Source organism: Loa loa (assembly GCF_000183805.2).
Source record: "Loa loa unplaced genomic scaffold supercont3.519, whole genome shotgun sequence".
NCBI classification, from domain to species: Eukaryota; Metazoa; Nematoda; class Chromadorea; order Rhabditida; family Onchocercidae; genus Loa; species Loa loa.
In genome coordinates, this window is record NW_018108699.1 from 10,991 (window position 1) to 28,577 (window position 17,587).

The following is a 17,587-nucleotide window of genomic DNA, read 5'->3' on the forward strand; positions in this document are numbered from 1 at the left end:
TTTTGATTTCAATATCTTGTAAATTTCAATTTTTCCTCGTTCCATTCCTTCGAAGAAGGCGATAGTATTTCAGAAACAAGGATTGCCGAAAAGTTGTCGGACTTTTTTAAACAGTCACGTATCTCGACACTTATCAAAGCAAACTTCAGTAAGTCAACAAAAATAATTGGTATATTTAGTGAAAAGTTTTCTTTTTTGATGAATTTGAAATCATAACTTTCTGATAACTTCAATAACCTACTAGTTCGATGTTTTATAAAGTTCTGGAAACGAGAGTGATCAGGTAACTATGATATTGGGATATCTAAACCAGTAGATGAATCCAAATAAGTCCAAAAATATGTGCCATAGCGAAATTTTACCGTCAAATATTTCCACTGGTATTGGTGATGTGGATCGCCAGCTTATTTGTCCTTTCATTTTGATATGATCTGAGGTAACTCATAGGCCAAATGGGTGGATGTATCAAGGATTTAGCTAAATTAATTGATTCTTCTGCAAATGCATTACTGATCACGACATACTGTCGTTTAACCGGTCAGAACAAAACGGATATAAAGCAATGCCTCGGTAATAATTTTTTTTTTGCTCATAAAAACTTATGTCGCTTTTTGGTTGTAGATTTGTAAACTTAGCATTCCTTTTTGAATTTAAAGCATCAACCTTTTCTAATTTCAAATCAATTCCCGACTTATTTTTAATTTTTGATTTTTGATTTAAACCTGATATTCGTCAAATTCGTATGCCGATTAAAATATAATCCTTGAAGGACTTGACATGAAGTGGTCTTTCACATCAGCTCTTTCATTCCAATTCAAAATTAGAAATTGAAAGCATCAAGTATAACTCAAAAATAGGTCTATGTGTGTTTTTAATTCTTAACATTCTAAAATAATGTTTTGCAGATCTTCATCAAATATCCCATGAACATTTATCACAAGTTCTGGATGCTTGGGGTCGTCCATCCGCCGGCATCTATTCTTCAGGCCCATTTTTTTGGCTCGGTGCATATGACCAGTGTCAAAGTATATCGAAAACAATGACCATAAATCAGTCAGTAAAATATTGTCGCGCGAATCTTCGCGTTGAAGCCTGTGGAATGCAACAACATCAGATACCTCTCTTCTACGGTTTGTAAATAATTTGGATATAATGTTTTTGAATGATTTACAAAATTTCTAATCTGAAATGCAACTTAGGAGATAGTAACTTTCTAAAATCTATTCCCAGTCCTCCACATTTCAAATCTTTAGATTTCCACAATTTGCAAAAAATATAAAATAACATCATTTTCAGGAATGTGCTTACCGGTCCGTTGTGATGAACGTTCCGTAAGTGGAATTTTTCCCGTGCTCTCCTTTTTTCTGGAGAAAACTTTCGGCATTCTGATTTCTAACAATTCAACTGTCGAATGCTTTAAGCAAAAGGACTCATTTTTCAACAAACTCAGTATTCCACAGGTGTGTTTTTTTAATTTCACACCAAAAGTTTTTTGATAAATTTTGATGAATCATACCATTCAGTCATTTTACAGTGGACAGTTCTTGTTATCTTCGCTTTTCTTATTTTATTGGTACTGTATGGTACTTCAATCGATATGTACCGTAAACGGCGGAATCGAAAATATTCATTCAACAAAGGTTTCTTACATCCTCTTTCAATTTTTTGAACTAAGTCTCGCTCTGACTGATAATGTTGCAACAAGTATCAGTACTACCGTAATTATTTCAAACCAACTGTTTTAGACCGGTAGATTTCAGGGTCCTTAACATCAGTGTTTTATTTCTTCAATCTTTCATTTCTCGAAAAAAATCATCCAGTAAATCTTTCGGTGAACTCCTACTTCTGGAATTTGGAAAAGGAGTTGACAGTTACAGCAGGCTGGCAACTGATCAATAGTCCTCTAGAGGAGCTTCTAGAAAATTCACTAGATATTCTTGATCGGGCGTTTCGGAACTGCATATTTCAGTTAGGAGAAGGAATGAGGAGGAATACCATTAACATTATCACTTAATTCGTTACCTACCATTTGATGTCTCCTTGTTTGAATTGCAAATCTTAATGAGACAAACTTTTTGTCCAGAAATATCATAATGGATAAATGTGATATCAATATTAGCACTTATACCATATGATACTGTATATTATTGTGTTACAGTACCATTGTGTGTTAGTATTATTTTATCATTTGTTAGTATTATTTTATCATTCTTCCCTTATTTATAACTATTTCACAGCACTTAAACAAACTTCAAGTCAAAGCGATAAATGTTTTTTTTTTTGGAATATCACAAGCAGTAACTTTTACCAGAAAGTGTTAGGGCTAATTGATTGGATGTTGTTTCTAATCTGATAATGCCGCTGTACTGAAATATATGTGCTGAAAACTGAGTATGAGAATCTGAAAACAATAAAGTAAATTATCGAAATTTAAAACAAATCTACCTTATTCGTTGTATAACTTGTAGAATCGTCTGGAAGTTGTAGTCATATGACAGCACGATTGGCTAAAAATGTGTCATCGAATGTATCCTCGATCTGTATGCCGTGTATTCAGGACGACGCACGCAGTTTCATATACAGTGATGCTCCTTCACAAGCCCTTACTTACAAAAGTGTACCAGCTGTGCAAAGGACATTGAAGAAACCGAGTTTTATCATTAATAGCGTAAGTCTCTCATATCCTATTCATTTTAAATTTTAATTTAAGAGAAATAACAAATACTTGCATAGAAACATCGACCCATTACCACCATTTGTTTCAAGAAGGAATATATACTATACGGAATTATCTCAGACATGATTCTTCTTTTGTATCCTATTTAATGTGATTAGCGTGATAGCACCTGTAACATACCATTACGTTTTTCTAAAAAATAAGACTGTATGAGAATGAATGATTCATTTTTTGATGTTATTAAAGAGTGAAATTTAGATACTCGCATTCAGCATCCTTTCCACATATCATTATTTGACACGTCCATGTAATCGACACTTGAATTCATTATACGGTATTCGAATATTAAGCGCTTTTTGGGTAATATTTTTCAATGAATGAATTTTACATTTTCATTATCTTTAATAATAGTTGCTGTTTTTTATTCTTTTATATCAATAGATAAGTGTTTTGCATGTTTTAGTTGTATTTTTGAATTAATTCCTCTTTCAACACCATACTGTTTGATGTTGGATCTATATGGTACTTCGAGATATTGAAATACTCCCCGCACCATCGCAGATTTTCACATCGTCCATGCATGAGACCTGAAACATCTGTGCTTCATCTACTTTTCCGTTCCTTTTCCACCACAAACTTATTGTATATCCCGTATGATATTCGCTTCATTTGATTTCATACGAATTCAAATGTTATCCTCTTTTAAGCAACGGCTTTTCTCATATTTTCTCTAAATAATCAATTTCAGGTAGCAGTTGGTCATGTACATCTGTTTTCACTGGAATATATTGGTAATGTCCGACAACTGTGGAGCTCATTGAAAGCAAACGAGAAACTTTCTCAAATTATTTTCAATTCATCTCTTTCTGTCGACTCCTTTTTACTGATATCCGCTACCGTATTGGCATACAAAGTCCATCTCCGTGTCATACAGCAAAAAAAACATCAGAGAAAACGAATAGCATTGTCACCGTCTGGATGGCTTATACTTTGGTTGCATCGTTTTATGCGTTTAACACCTGCCTATCTTGCCACACTTCTTATCATTTATTTCATTTTTCAACATATTGGTGATGGGCCAATGTGGTCTCAACAGAATGGTTTGTTTTATTCATTTCTGGTTAATTTGAAGTTTTAGAGTTAGTGCATTAATATGACTGGATATAACAACTATATTTTTTCCTTCCATTTTATATTATTTGGTTTAATTATAGTAACACAGAAATCACATTCTTGAGACTTTAAGGTATGATTTAAATACGCTTAAAGCTTCTAGAGAATCTTGAAAGAACCATCTGTATCAATAGAGTTCAAAATGTTTACACTAAAATGATTTATAATACACTTTCTTCTCAAACATAGAATTGTAGGAATTTTCGGCGCACGATGCAATAAGGATGATATTTGGCGGCAATTGTTTTTCGTGAGTAATTTTTATCCCAATGAATGTATGCCTTGGATGTGGTACCTCGCACTGGATACGCAATTTTATATGGTTAGACTTTTAAATTATACCTCCATGAAACTACTTTCAACTTTTTTAGCGAGATTTCTTTCGGTGTATTCTCTGCATCTTACAATGTAATCAACGTAATTTGATAACCACTATTGTTTTAAAAAAAAGTACAATTTATTAGTATCATCAAGTACACAACTTCCTTCATTAGAACTCGCCATTTGGTATGGTCATTTTGTATTCTTCACACAAGTATACCTAAACACGGTGTGCTTAATTTTATATAAGTTTATTCGAGCTGTCTTCCTCGTTCTTCATATTTACACTTTTCGGGCCATCATGGGACAGGCACTCACAGCGATTTGAATATCTCAAGGAACCAACCTATGAATATCCGCCTATTAGTTGGTAGATTTTCCTGTGATGATGCAGAAATTTATAGTTGTAGACGAGAAAGCCTCTTTCTTAGTTAGAAATCCTGTTATCATGGCGCTCAGCTTTCCGAGAAATGTCTCGATGTGAGATCATTGTATTTTAGAATTTCCAGATTTGAAGTTTTCCAAATAAAAGTAAAAATATGCTTTTCGCAGTGTATTCTTTCGTCGCAAAAGTTTTTGTAGTTCCAGATGTTCTTTAGTTACAGTAATTAAACCGAAATATATTCACGTAAAATTCAAATCCATCCTTAGGTAGCTCCAATTGCTTTACTGTTGTTGCATGCTATACCAACAGTCGCTATACCATTAATTGTCATTGTTGTAATATCGTCTGTTATTTATCGAGCTACTGCACTGATATTATTCAGGTAGTATTTACCGTTTTATCACTGTGCTTAAAAATAATTGAAGTGCTAAATGATAAATGATAGATAGGGTGGAGTAGAAGATAGTAAGTTGGTAAGAATAGTACTTAATACTTTTCAGTTTCTTAAAGGTATGATTCATCTAGCTGGCAGCAAATGGATAAACGAGTGAGTCTCACTATTAGTTTAATCAACATTGATGATAATTCTCATATCGAGATTTGTTCAGGGAAAGGTCTAGATTAGCTTATTCTATATTCTTCACTGACTTTTTGTAAGTTTTCTTGATGATTTCACTTCTAATGATCTGTTATGTATTACAAAACATTTTGATCGATGTACGGGGAATGTTTGGAATCATGCAACTCACACCATTATGACTGCTACAGATTCCCGACAACATTTGTCTCAGCACTTCTCGAAGATAGCAGCCTAGAAACAGAAGAGATGGAGAAAATGTTTCGGTACTTATATGCTGTACCGCAAGCAAGAATTGGCCCATTTTTAATTGGTAATCTTAAAAGCAACACTTTTCATTCTGTCTTCCATCTTTCATCCCTTAATCAACTTTGTTTATTACAAAAAGAATTCGTAATCTTGAATTCAATTGGAAGTTAAAGTGGAAAGTATGACATTAGGAAAAATTAAAATCTCTTTTTCTAAAATTCTAGAAAAATCCTGTTTTAAAATTTTTGGAAAGAAGATAAAGAAAAATTAGAAATTTAAAGTAAGAAGGAATTTAAAAAACTTTTTCTATTAGACTGCTTTGCTAGCCCAGCATCATTTCACAATCTTTCGTTTATCCTTTCCATTATATCTTCACCAAATCAGCGAAACTGATTTGATAAGTTGATATGCTTTAAGTAACTGACATGACGACATGGTCATATGCTTAAGCGAAACGCGGATTACGTATATTACTGTTCCAGGTATCCTTCTTGGCTGGTTGCTTTCAACAAAATCGAAAAGAACTCATTCAACAGTTCAGATAAACATTGCTCGTTTTTCATCTTTTACCACGCTCTCTTTTTCACTTTTTGGTGCAAGTTATGCTAACAGCTTCTCTATATTTTCGATTTTTTACGCTGCCACATTCAGGTTAATTTAACAAATTTCTTACATATTCATAAGCTTAGGTAAGCGAACTCACGTATTTTTCTTCCGACTTCTATTGGCGTCATCATCAGAAGATGAACTGCAGTGAATAATTAAAGAGATGATTCTGGTGAATTCATTCTCCTACAAATGCATCGGTGCATAACCATTTGAAAGTTTGAGTTATATAAAAGATGAATTATTATTAGATGATCCGGAGCATCTAATGACTAATATATAACCCATTTCTGATTTTGCTACATCTTATCTATTCCCCAAAAGTTGATCCATCCAGAATTGCTACTTCTGCTGTGCCTTATTGAAAACGACGACAATAATGAAGGTATTTTCTAGACACTTCTGTTTTAATTTCAGAGTAATTTGGGCATTCGGTTTGGCCTTATTTGTTTGGCTGTGTGAACGAGGTCATATGCATATAATACATTCATGTCTGGCTTGGGATAAATGGGTCTTTTTCTCCAGGTAGAATTAAGGATTTGTAACTTAAACGCAACTTCCTGAAATTACTTTCATCCATTCGTTAAATTATGATAAAAGGAACCTTATCGGATTACTTTCAGACTGTTTCCATACTTAAACAAATAGTTTATTTGAAAATGAAAATTGAGACTTATTCAGATTATCTTACGGATTTTACTTATCACATGAACCAGTTTTGTTGTATTTTATATGGACGCGACGTACAGCTATAATCCCATCCTCACCTTATTACTTTATCATTTTCGCAATGGAAATATCTATGTTATCGCTGTTTGCTGCTTCTTTCATAGCTTTTGTCATTGAAGTTAGTTAACAGCTATTCTCAAATATGAATCGCCGAATTTTCCTGATATTCCGACTTGATATGATAAGGGATGAATAAAATTAGTATGAATTGGGATACATTGTCGCATATTTCACGTAAGTAAGGGTACCGTAATGGATGCCAAGTGATAGTTCAAATAATAACCAAAGGATTGATCGGTACGCTTCTGTTGAGGATTTTTTCCCAAACAATAATACTATTAATCCTTCATCTCTCTCTCTGCTTGTATCAATCTTAGGAATAAGAGTAAGTGTTATACTGAGTAACCAGCAACCAGCACTGTAACAACCAGAATACAGAATATTTGATTAAGAAATATAAAAGAGAGATACTATTTATCTCTTAGTTCTTCAGATCCCTCCTTTAATCATTGAACGTAAAATATTTAAAACAATTCGTGCCCGTATCACATCAAATGAAACAGACGATAAAACGATACAAAACGCTGTGGAACACAAATCCAACGTTGAACTCTTCCGTCAGTGGTTCGTTATTGAGAAATTAAATGAAAAAATAAAGATAAAGCTCTTTTATTGCAGGAACAATGCCGAATGGATGTTAAACTTGAATTATCTCTCAGATGAAATAATATAAATTTATCAAACATCAAGTTGAAATGGGTTACGAAGTTTAGGACTAAATGAAAAAGGAACAGCTGGCTTTAATGATCTAAAATATAGTGGAAATAACAGTAATACTGAAATTGACATAAACATTTCGGCTTTCGAATTTATAAAGTTATTAGGAAGAATGATGAGATTATCGAGCTTGCTCCAATGATATCACCGATGAATCGGACAAAGAGATGGATTGAGGAAAATCATGGGGACTTAAAAACGTCTGCACGGTCTCGTCATGCAATAGTAAAAATTTAAATTTATTAATTTTAACTAAATTTGACTTGTAACTTTTGGAAATAAAAAATCTCAGTGATCTTGTTCTTTTTTCCGCCACAAATTCAACTTCCTTTTCATTTTCTTCAGGTTAATCGAGTTCGTCATCATCAAACTACCACTTCTGCAATGGATATCTTCTGTAGACAGGCCAAGAAAAGTGATGGTAGTGTTGGAAGTGATGCTGTTTCGACATGCAAAAGTTTTTCGGAAGATTCAGCAAATGGAAAGCAAATTTCCAAAAGTATTTTGTTAATTAAACTTAAAGTAAAGTTAAATTCTTGTGAATTTTACTGTCAATGTTCTATTAATTTAAAATATGAGATGAATGCATGCTAAACTAAAATTAACTTGAAGTAGTTCAATTCCATCTCGCAGAAAATGGCTTATTTACTGAACAGATGAACCGAAATCTTCTACTGTAATGATGTCAAAAACAAAGCGACAATTTGGAAACATCACTGGTGACACTGAGGATATTGTCCATCAAACTGGTATAATTATGGAGAAGCAATACACTAATGCTCAAAAAATTGATAAATTAATGGAGCAGAAGCAGATGAAGCAAAGTCATGATAAAGAGGTTAGTAATTTTGGTGCATATTATTCGAAATCGCGACTCATTTACAATATGAAATATTGTGTCTTGTTCTTTCTCAGAGTGATCCATGAATTCTCGAGAGATTCGTTTCTGCTAGTTCAGATGTACTTTTTACATGATACTTATTATTTTTCATTTTCATTATACTTTAATTCTTACTGATTTTGTGGATTTTGTTCGTTATATATGTATAAGTCTCTTTTGCCGACTTTCTTTTGATCATGACGGCTTTTTTGCGATTTTTTATCGGTACCAATCTGACCTTTTTTTCTCTGAATTTTGTTAGTATACAACAAAGATTTTAGATTATCCGGATTGTCTAGGTTTCAAATTCACTTTTTTTGGTTTTTTTTTGCTGCTTCTATTAGTTTTATGTTGTTTAACTATCTGATGAGATCAAATCTGTTATAATGCGGCAGTGATTATAGCTTACAATGCTGAAATAAGCTAAGAGAAGAATCTCTCTCTTTTTAAATTCGAAAATGGCTTAAATTGAGCGAAAAATTTGATTACAGTTAAAATCCTGAAAAACTTTCAGATGATTATGCTTAGGAAAAATAATTGCCTTGAAAAACCCAGTTATCAAATATCATTTTATTCAGGTCCTACTATCAGAAAATATAGGCTTTTCATGGATCGAAGAAATTAAAAAAAGGTTTAATGTCGGATGGAACACTCATTCGCGAATTTCTCACAATAAAAAAAGGTACTTATGAATTCGCGGTACAAATTCGATCAGTAATTTTGTAAATTAGGGAACTACACTATTCATACGTAATAATGCAGGATAATGGCGGAACATAATGGCACAAACAAACAACAGCAACATTTTGATATTCATCTTCTTGATGAACAGATACCGATGTCAAATAAATCATCAAGTTCAACTATTACTGGAGAAACTGTAAGCCATTACTACTACATATAATAATTTGACTTCTGACCTCCTAGCTCCTCTAAACTGACTGTTTATTTCATTTTTATTTCTCCCAAAATGCCAAATTTCAAACAGCTGTCAAGATGCCAAAATTTCTTGAACAAAATTGGGAAATATGTAGAAATTTATAAACACTGAAATATTCAGCAAAACCGTTTGACCTTGCACTGTTTGTTTTTATTTAGTTTTAAAGAATTAGGTGTCAAGCTTTTTTCTCTTCTCAAACATGGCAAATAATTTATTTTTGATTTACAGATTATTCATGTAATCAATGATAACCCAGCTGAATCATACTCCTAAGCAAAGTGTGCAAATAGATTGAAGTGGTCGATTAATTTATTAAAGTTGAATAAAAATTACGAGCAAAATTGTTGCAAACACATTCAATTATACAATTTTGCGTTCATTCCTCAATACCGTTTGGATAATGATAGAAAAGCATGAGAAGAAATGAGCAAACTTATCAACAATTGAATTCCAGTTGTCAAAAATATCTATTAACCACAAATCATTTCCTCTTCTCAACTATCAATCTGTTCTATCCATTTCATTCACTTTTACCAAATTTATACACATATATAACACTAATAATGTTAATGAAAACAATAAGAGATAAACGTACGTTTAACCTTAATTCAAGGATGTTATCAGCATTGTAGATATAGGACACGAAGGGTGGATGAAATTGGTTTTTTTAAAGATTTCACAAAAACTTCATTGAATTCTACTCAAAAGGTTTTAGCGGTGAATAAAAGCATTCCATTCTATTTTTAAAAAATTTTAAAATCTTATAAGTCGTTCCTCACGCATACAGTCATATATCCCATAGTTGTATTGCAGAGTATAACATCTTCCATAAAATTCAATGATCATTACTAGTTCCTTCTGATTAATACAGAGCAAAAATGTACTGGATGATTACTAATAATATCGTTCTTCCTCAAACAGCCTGATGTTATCATTATTGATAGAACAATTGTATTAACAACAATCATTCTATCTCCAATGATTTCAGAATGCTGGAAACTCTCATTTCTGATAATGCGTCCAGTTTATCTCCGTTCCGAAATTTCATCTTAATTGTTTTAAAAGGCATTAAACACTCAGATCATCTCTTTTCATTTATAATTTAACAGGCAAGCCAACTTTTGTGGTTACTTTCAACAGGTCTTCCTGAAAGGTGATGGTATTGTTACTAAGCTCCCTTTTGCTTGCTTATCATTGTATTCGGATTAAACAGTTAAAGGCCTGGTTCTGCCTATGCTAAATTTTGGTTATCTACTCGCCTCACCCTGCTTGTCAGAAATAAGAGCTGCATGAACCATTGTAATCAAAAAAAAAAATAATCGGCAGCTTATTGATTGCCATAGTCCACAATTTCAGCAATTCCAATGCAATTAGTTCGAAGTTCTGCGACAGTTTAAAATTAACATGATCATTTGAAGATGTCCATTGCAACAGGTGATTCTTGTTTTGCAGGAGTCAAGATAGCTTCTCAACAGTCGGTTCTCAACAGATGTTAGTTCCAATAATGTCCAACCACCATAATAATCAAATTTTAAATAGTCCTGGCACTCAATCAGTTCATACTACGTTCCTCTCTTAATACATAACCGATGTTTGTGATAAAGATTTTCATTTCATTGACGACGTTACATTTTCTTTCTCAAATATTTTGATTTTTTCTGTTAATTATTTAGCTAATTTACTAGCATGGAGAATAATGCTTGAGAATTAATTTCTCAGTAGTATTTTAATAATATTGCACTATCGAAGACTGATTAATTTTTATGATAATATTGATAAAGTAAAACCAAAAGGAAACAAACGACTTTGAAGATTAGGTACAATGAAACGCTCATATAGATAAGAAAATTAGCAAACAGCACTAAAAGCAGTGGTATCACGCTGACAACTAACAATGAGACAACGATTTCGAAGTGTTGAAAGGTCACTTGACGGTATAACATAATCGGCCACTTTAGTCGATGCTTCACGTAGATTGAAATTGCTAGCAACGAGTTGTGAATAATTCCATACAGCCAGATGACGACTTTTGCCATGAATACAAAACACGTGTGTAGCTTTGGAACAAGTATGAGTAATTGCGGCATTCCATGCTACCGTTTTTAATTCTTTTACAGGGCAAAGAAATCCTATCTGAAGAAAAAAAACTAAAACATACGAACATAAAGAAATCAAACTGTTAAAGCTGTTAATGTTTAGAAAAAGCTTTCATTTTCCATTTTAGAAAGAAGTATATTTGGATGCTTCCAAATGTTTCCATACTCTTTTTCGCACGCTCATGAAAACCTTTCTTATTTCTTATCTTCCTTTCCCCATTTCTCCATATATTCATATGTTATTTCTTTATTTAGATCACCTTTTTTTTCAATTAAAAGAAACTAACAATAAGGCACCAGTGAGCACTTCGTCCTCCTCGATTGCTTGGCTGATGATTTTTATCACAATCATATGGTATTAACAGTAGTGCATTTTTTTGAATCAACTGCTCCATCCGAGCTGTAGATGGCACATTCTCGACTGCCACATCCAACACTGGCCATAATGAAACCACAATATCAGCTAACCAATTAGCTGGAATGAATGCAAAACAAAATTATATATTTGTTAGCATATAGAATTTATTTTATTTTACGTTTGCCGAAAAAGTGACAGGAACGTAAAAGCAAATAAGGAGCAAGAACAATTTAAATCTTCCAAGGTAACATAATTTTGCAACTAATTTTTAATATCATGCATGCAAACAACTAGAAATTGATCAAAGATATATTTTTAAAATAACAGAAGCGTTGCTTGTCCAAACGAAATACTCTGCAATTTATAATTTTACAAACAAATTTAAGTGATATGACAAATATATGCAAAAACAATGCTAACCCTACCAGAAAACACTTCACCGTGATTTGTGTATCCTTTCTGCTTAGCATATCGGAAGATTTCATCTACACTTCGGATCGGAAGACCATATGCCTGGGCGACCATTTGTACAGCAACAAGACCACATCTAGACTTTAGTTTGGTTTATGATACTTTACCTCACTATTTCCTACTATTTCACAGAACTGTTTTAGAAGAAATTGGCAAATTGCTTCTTGCAGACGCTCGAAGGGAAGATGATGAATGGAAAAAAAAGGCAAACCGATCTAAGGTGTTCTCCTTATTTGCGATAATCTTTTACTGTATATTCTTTTTCTACATATTATGTGGAATTATCAACAGGAAAATCTTGGGAAATATCATAAAATAATAATTCGTAAAATTATAGGACTGACAAGCAAAAATAAGATAGGCCATTAAAAGAGAGCCATAAGGAAGGATTTCCCCTGACTTCCTGATACAGAGAAGGTTTGACACAGGCAATCTGATTGATAGCTGATAAGCTGATGACTTATTCCCTCAAATATTCCTTTTCATCAAACTATTTCCGGATACTGCCTGATGTAGCCAGCCTTCGTGTTTCACGACAAATTTTACGACAAAAGGAGAACAAGGATATGAAGCTTACTGAGGTCCGTTCTGCAGTATTGGTTCCACATTTCTAACAAATGCGACAGCTCCTCGAGTTCCCACATTTTCGGGGCAATCATTTAGTATCGAAAGAATCCGCCGCCGTGCCAACGGTGATAAATTTGGTGCTACAGTCATCTTAAACATACAAAACTGTCCAGGATGAAACAAAATCAGATACTTTCTGGAAGCTATCTCGCTTCGTCTACGATAATTTTGCGTTTCTCACGAGATTTACTGTCCGTTAAATTTTATTTTAATTCCTATTTCGAACATAAAATAAGCTATGTAAATTAATGTCACAAATTTCGTCCCTAATATCTGATTAAATGCTTTCAGTAGCTTGAACAACACAGTAAGTTGACGATTTGTATCGTTGAACATCTTTACAGAGTGGTGATATAACACGCGACATATAATAGGTTACGGCTTTACCCATCTCCATTATTCTGGTAATTCTACCATCAGGCAGGGAATAATTCGATCTTAACTTACCATTCATAAGGAACTTCTTTCAGCTGCACCAAACCATAAAACTTCGAATATGTTGAATTTGACGATAATGCTTCCACTTTACGTACTCACCCCAACGTGGCACATATGTTATACCACTCCATCCATTGCAAATTGCATCCCCGCTGACTCCGCGTAAATCTCACTGTCGAATTTCCAGTGGATGACTTCAAATCGTGAAGAAACTTTGGAAATATTTCCCCTGCGAAGATGAGAAATGAAGATCACAACTCGTTATCACTTGGTTCAAAAATTAACATCACTCATTCTATTACTTCCAAGTTCATAATTTCGAGACAAGCATTTCTCTCCATCATTCTTTCTTCCTATCCTATGAAGCGATAAAGTCATCATGTCCCTAATATTATAAGTACATGATGGCATGTACACAGCTAAGAACTGAGTGGGATTCATATATGCCTAGTTTCATTAATCCTAAGTTAAGGTTTAGTAGCATTTCGAGGAGAAAATACGCTATCAAAATCTCAAATACTTAATTTACGTAAATCATAACTTATGACCGGAAATAATACTGGTAATGGTAATAATAGCAGTAGCAACAATAGTAAGCGTTCCACTGTTTTTTTTGTGAATCTGAACCGACGCATTTTTAAGTTTGACAGTTACTCCACAGCAGGCATTTTCAATTATTCATAGTAAAAGATTTATGAAGGCTTTTAAAACATGACGAGTAAAATGGTATGGTAGTTAATACGAATGAGTAATGAAATTTCGGTTGCTCACAGCACACTGATTGTATGATAACACGATAGAAGCAAAATGACTGGAAACATTTATTTCTTGCATTTTCAACCCCTGAATATCTCATCATTTGTATGTGTAACGTCAAAGAATACTCATAACAAGCAAACATAGGCAAACTACTAAGTCAATTGCTATGAAAAACCGAATAAACTGCTCGCATATGCCATCGGCCTTACCTGAAAATAGTTTACGGTCAGATCGTTCCGTTATTTCTCACGGTACAAAACATTCCGATTAAACCATGATCAACATCCAACAAGACTCAACGGTGACACTTCAGTGCAGTAGAGAACAGAAAACAACAGCTAGTATTTGATTTATTTGATGACTTTTAAAAATGTAAAGCAAGCCAAACTGACAACATAACATTTTTTGATTGGTCAAGTTCCGCTGGAAAAAAGAAAAAAAAAACAGCGAATGAATGAACGCTTTAAAATGATGGTAAAGCGATAAGATTTACGACTTACAAGCTGAAATCACAGAGAAATGAACGAATAATTAAGGATAAGTTGCAGACAAGTGAGCCATTTATTTGCTGGTTAATCTACTTGTCGATTTATGTATTGGTTGATTTGATCGGTACAACTGGTTTAAAAGTAATTCAGGTTTATGGTAATTACAAAAGTTTACTTCTCACTAAGCAGTAACTACACTGACCTATTTTTTGTCTGCTCTATTAATCCAAATTTAGCTAACAATTTTCCAACAACCGACTGAAAACAGCTGAAAAAAATCTGAAATTACTTACCGAAGGATGATCCACTGCGGTGAAGGAAGTGAAGCGTGGTGTTAAATTATCACCTCGTATTGTTATGAATGCTCCTTTATTTCCCATCGTGTCGCTGAAAAAAAAACGACAGAAAAGTTACTCTTACTTTAAAATTGTAATTTATTTAGAAGAGAAGTTTAAATGCAAGAAAAAACCTAAATTTCGTATGGATTACCAAAAGAAACCAAACAGATACCAATAATTTGGTGCACTGAATACGGTGATACATTTGCCATCGTGATGAACTTCATATCCCTCCGGTTTCACTTCGTGACTTCTATAAAAAAAAAATGAAATCTCGAGAAATTAGAAAAATGTAAGAAAATTTAAATATTGAAAAAAATGGAGTAATTAAGGATATAAATGAAATACAAAACTAGATATCAAAACTATATCTCCACAAATATTTCATGGATCTTTAGAAAATCGTATTAGAATTATAGAAAAAATGATACCTTACAACATAGGCAAGACCATTTGCCTCACAAAACTTATGTGTCACATCAGGACCAAACTGGCAACCAACTCCACGTTTCGACGCTGACCGGCCGTCCATATCTTGGGGATCAGACCATAGCAAATCACACATTATACCTGAAATAATTGTTCATTCAACTGATAGTCAGCTTCAAAATTACTTCCTACATAGGAAAAGCAATCCTGTGAGCCTTGAACATCGAAATTTTTGCAGTATTACCAAAACAAAGTCCGGTTACACATTAGACTACGTTATTTCTGACTGAACTACACAATCTTTCCAAGAGAGGGTCAGGAAACTGATGGCAAATACCGCAATGGTATAAAAAAACTTTTCAAAAACTGATGGAAAATTAACCGTCATCCGGTGGTTGACGAACCCGATTTGTCTTTTTTATATCGTTCATGGTGACATCATCATCTCTGAATAAACCTCCATGGCAAACCTGAATTTAATTCAATTACCAATTAGTGAAAATGAAGAATAGAAATGTCCGAGAAAATGAGATCAAGAACAATTTGTAGTAACTACGGTTCTATATGTCAGTAAAAACAACTTTGTATAATGAAGCAAAATATTCAAAAATATTTTGGTGTGAGAAAAAAAAGTGCAAACACTCACTAATTAATCAGTTTTAATATTGCTTAGATAAGGAAAACCCCAAATTTCATAGTAAATTTTATTGAAATGCTTATTTTCGAGTTAGTTAAGATGAAGTAAACAGTAGTTACTACATATAAATGAGAAAAACTGAGCACTGGATTACACCAAAAAAATGGTTCAATACTTTAAACTGAGACAACAGATAGCTTCTTAATTGTCAAAAAACAAGTTCGACTATATAGTTAGCTCCAACGAAATATGCAAAGATTTCGAAAAAAGAATTTAAGACAGATCCCTGAAATGAATTCGATTCGGAAACACTTACAAATATTTTATTATTGATTAAGTGACAGAGTGGTAAATAATTAAAGATTTCCGTAAAGAAATCTGCCATTTGAGTTGTATATTTGCTCTTCACTTCACCCTCAAAACCATACATTTTGTTCATTACATCACTTTCGTGATTACCTATAAAAGTTATAACCGTAATAAAAACCGTAAAAAACAAAGTATAAGTTTTCAGTTTTCGACCTCATCTTTTAGTTCCAATTACTTTATCTAAAACAGTACATCAATTACATTTCAATTACGTCTCCCCAACAAAAAAAACAACCAATTTTTTTCTCCCTTTGTCTCAATAATTTTTAGTCTGAAATACATCTTTCTAACAATGAAAAAATAAATGATTAAACATTGCAAACCTCGTGACATGAAGAAGTGTTCCGGATACAAAAGTTTAAATCCGAACAAAGTAAATATCGTTTCAACTGAGAATGAGCCACGATCAACAAAATCACCATTAAAAAGCTAAAAAAAATATGTACGCGACTTCCGCCTTTCCAATAACCAAAAAATGAGTCCAATCCAAAGGTAAAACTTACATATGGATTTGTTTCTGAAGGCAATCCGTTCAGATCAAATACATTGCACAGGTCATAAAACTGTCCATGAATGTCACCACAAATTGTAAATTTCTTCCCCGGCGGTACTGTGATTTCCACAAGTGTTGGTAATTCACCAAACAATCGCCTAATAGCCAGAAGTATCTGGAAAGGACAATGAGAACAACTTAGGGGAAAAAATATGCAGATTTCGAGAGTGAATGAAGCAAGTCCGAATGTCATGGACAGAAACAGAATCTGGAGAAGAAATCTGCATACTCCAAATAGGATCTAATGAGATTGTACTGAGCAGCTTCTAAGGAAAACTATTTACGAAGCCTAAAATGCATTTTTCAAATACCATTATTTAACTATAAAAAATGGCAAAAACGAAAGTTGAACCACTCCACAAAATGGTATGAAAATCGAAATTCTTATAGCAAACAAAACGAAAGTTGAACCACTCCACAAAATGGTATGAAAATCGAAATTCTTATAGCAAACAAAACGAAACCTTATAAGCGTATTTTCTGTGCAGTTTCTTACCCGCCTTAAACGTTTCAATTAGTTGTTTCATAAATTCTAACGTGATATCATTCTCAAGAGCAGGTCCGTCATATGTTGTTTCCACTTCTGAAAAGGGAATAAAGAAATTCGCATCCCTCCTCTGCATTTTGAACTTCTTGAATGTGGTTAAACTATTTTAATCTATTACGCTTCCGCAGTTAAGTCGATCTTTTCCTTTAAAATTATCCTAAGC

The 17,587-nt window shown here is 33.2% G+C and overlaps 3 protein-coding genes across 3 annotated transcripts in view; 1 reads left to right on the forward strand and 2 right to left on the reverse strand.

Annotated features, from left to right (window-relative positions):
* Window positions 1–452: 452 nt before the first annotated feature.
* LOAG_03441 (hypothetical protein) lies at window positions 453–9,278 on the forward strand (the record flags this gene model as incomplete). Its single annotated transcript, XM_020446321.1, has 18 exons — window positions 453–570; window positions 906–1,130; window positions 1,297–1,460; window positions 1,535–1,640; window positions 2,469–2,668; window positions 3,426–3,777; window positions 4,048–4,172; window positions 4,823–4,938; window positions 5,325–5,446; window positions 5,865–6,033; window positions 6,406–6,513; window positions 6,670–6,835; window positions 7,211–7,341; window positions 7,602–7,719; window positions 7,840–7,993; window positions 8,151–8,332; window positions 8,953–9,056; window positions 9,137–9,278. 18 exons carry the CDS (start codon window positions 453–455, stop codon window positions 9,276–9,278), a joined length of 2,802 nt encoding a protein of 933 aa, XP_020303320.1.
* Window positions 9,279–11,033: 1,755 nt separating this feature from the next.
* LOAG_18775 (hypothetical protein) lies at window positions 11,034–14,487 on the reverse strand. Its single transcript, XM_020451438.1, has 6 exons — window positions 14,273–14,487; window positions 13,314–13,533; window positions 12,817–12,956; window positions 12,194–12,315; window positions 11,698–11,885; window positions 11,034–11,447 (listed from the first exon to the last, which is right to left on the reverse strand). Exons 2-6 carry the CDS (start codon window positions 13,314–13,316, stop codon window positions 11,163–11,165), a joined length of 738 nt encoding a protein of 245 aa, XP_020304775.1. The 5' UTR covers window positions 13,317–13,533; window positions 14,273–14,487; the 3' UTR covers window positions 11,034–11,162.
* The window catches only part of LOAG_18776 (serine/threonine-protein phosphatase), a 5,392-nt gene continuing 1,920 nt past the window's right edge, over window positions 14,116–17,587 (reverse strand). Inside the window, exons 4-12 of the mRNA XM_020451439.1 lie at window positions 17,342–17,460; window positions 16,828–16,992; window positions 16,648–16,753; window positions 16,272–16,414; window positions 15,701–15,788; window positions 15,321–15,459; window positions 15,062–15,142; window positions 14,845–14,938; window positions 14,116–14,272 (exon numbers count right to left, since the gene is read on the reverse strand). Coding sequence (XP_020304776.1) covers window positions 14,228–14,272; window positions 14,845–14,938; window positions 15,062–15,142; window positions 15,321–15,459; window positions 15,701–15,788; window positions 16,272–16,414; window positions 16,648–16,753; window positions 16,828–16,992; window positions 17,342–17,460 — 980 coding nt within the window. The 3' untranslated portion in view covers window positions 14,116–14,227. The remainder of the gene's footprint in view (window positions 14,273–14,844; window positions 14,939–15,061; window positions 15,143–15,320; window positions 15,460–15,700; window positions 15,789–16,271; window positions 16,415–16,647; window positions 16,754–16,827; window positions 16,993–17,341; window positions 17,461–17,587) is intronic.

What these genes read in the sequence shown, in the direction of transcription:
- LOAG_18775 (XM_020451438.1), bottom strand. An exon ending in ATACTGCAGAACGGACCTCA is followed by an intron (nt 12,316 to 12,816) that starts GTAAGCTTCATA and finishes ACTAAAGTCTAG; the next exon opens with ATGTGGTCTTGTTGCTGTAC. An exon ending in TCACGGTGAAGTGTTTTCTG is followed by an intron (nt 11,886 to 12,193) that starts GTAGGGTTAGCA and finishes CATTCATTCCAG; the next exon opens with CTAATTGGTTAGCTGATATT.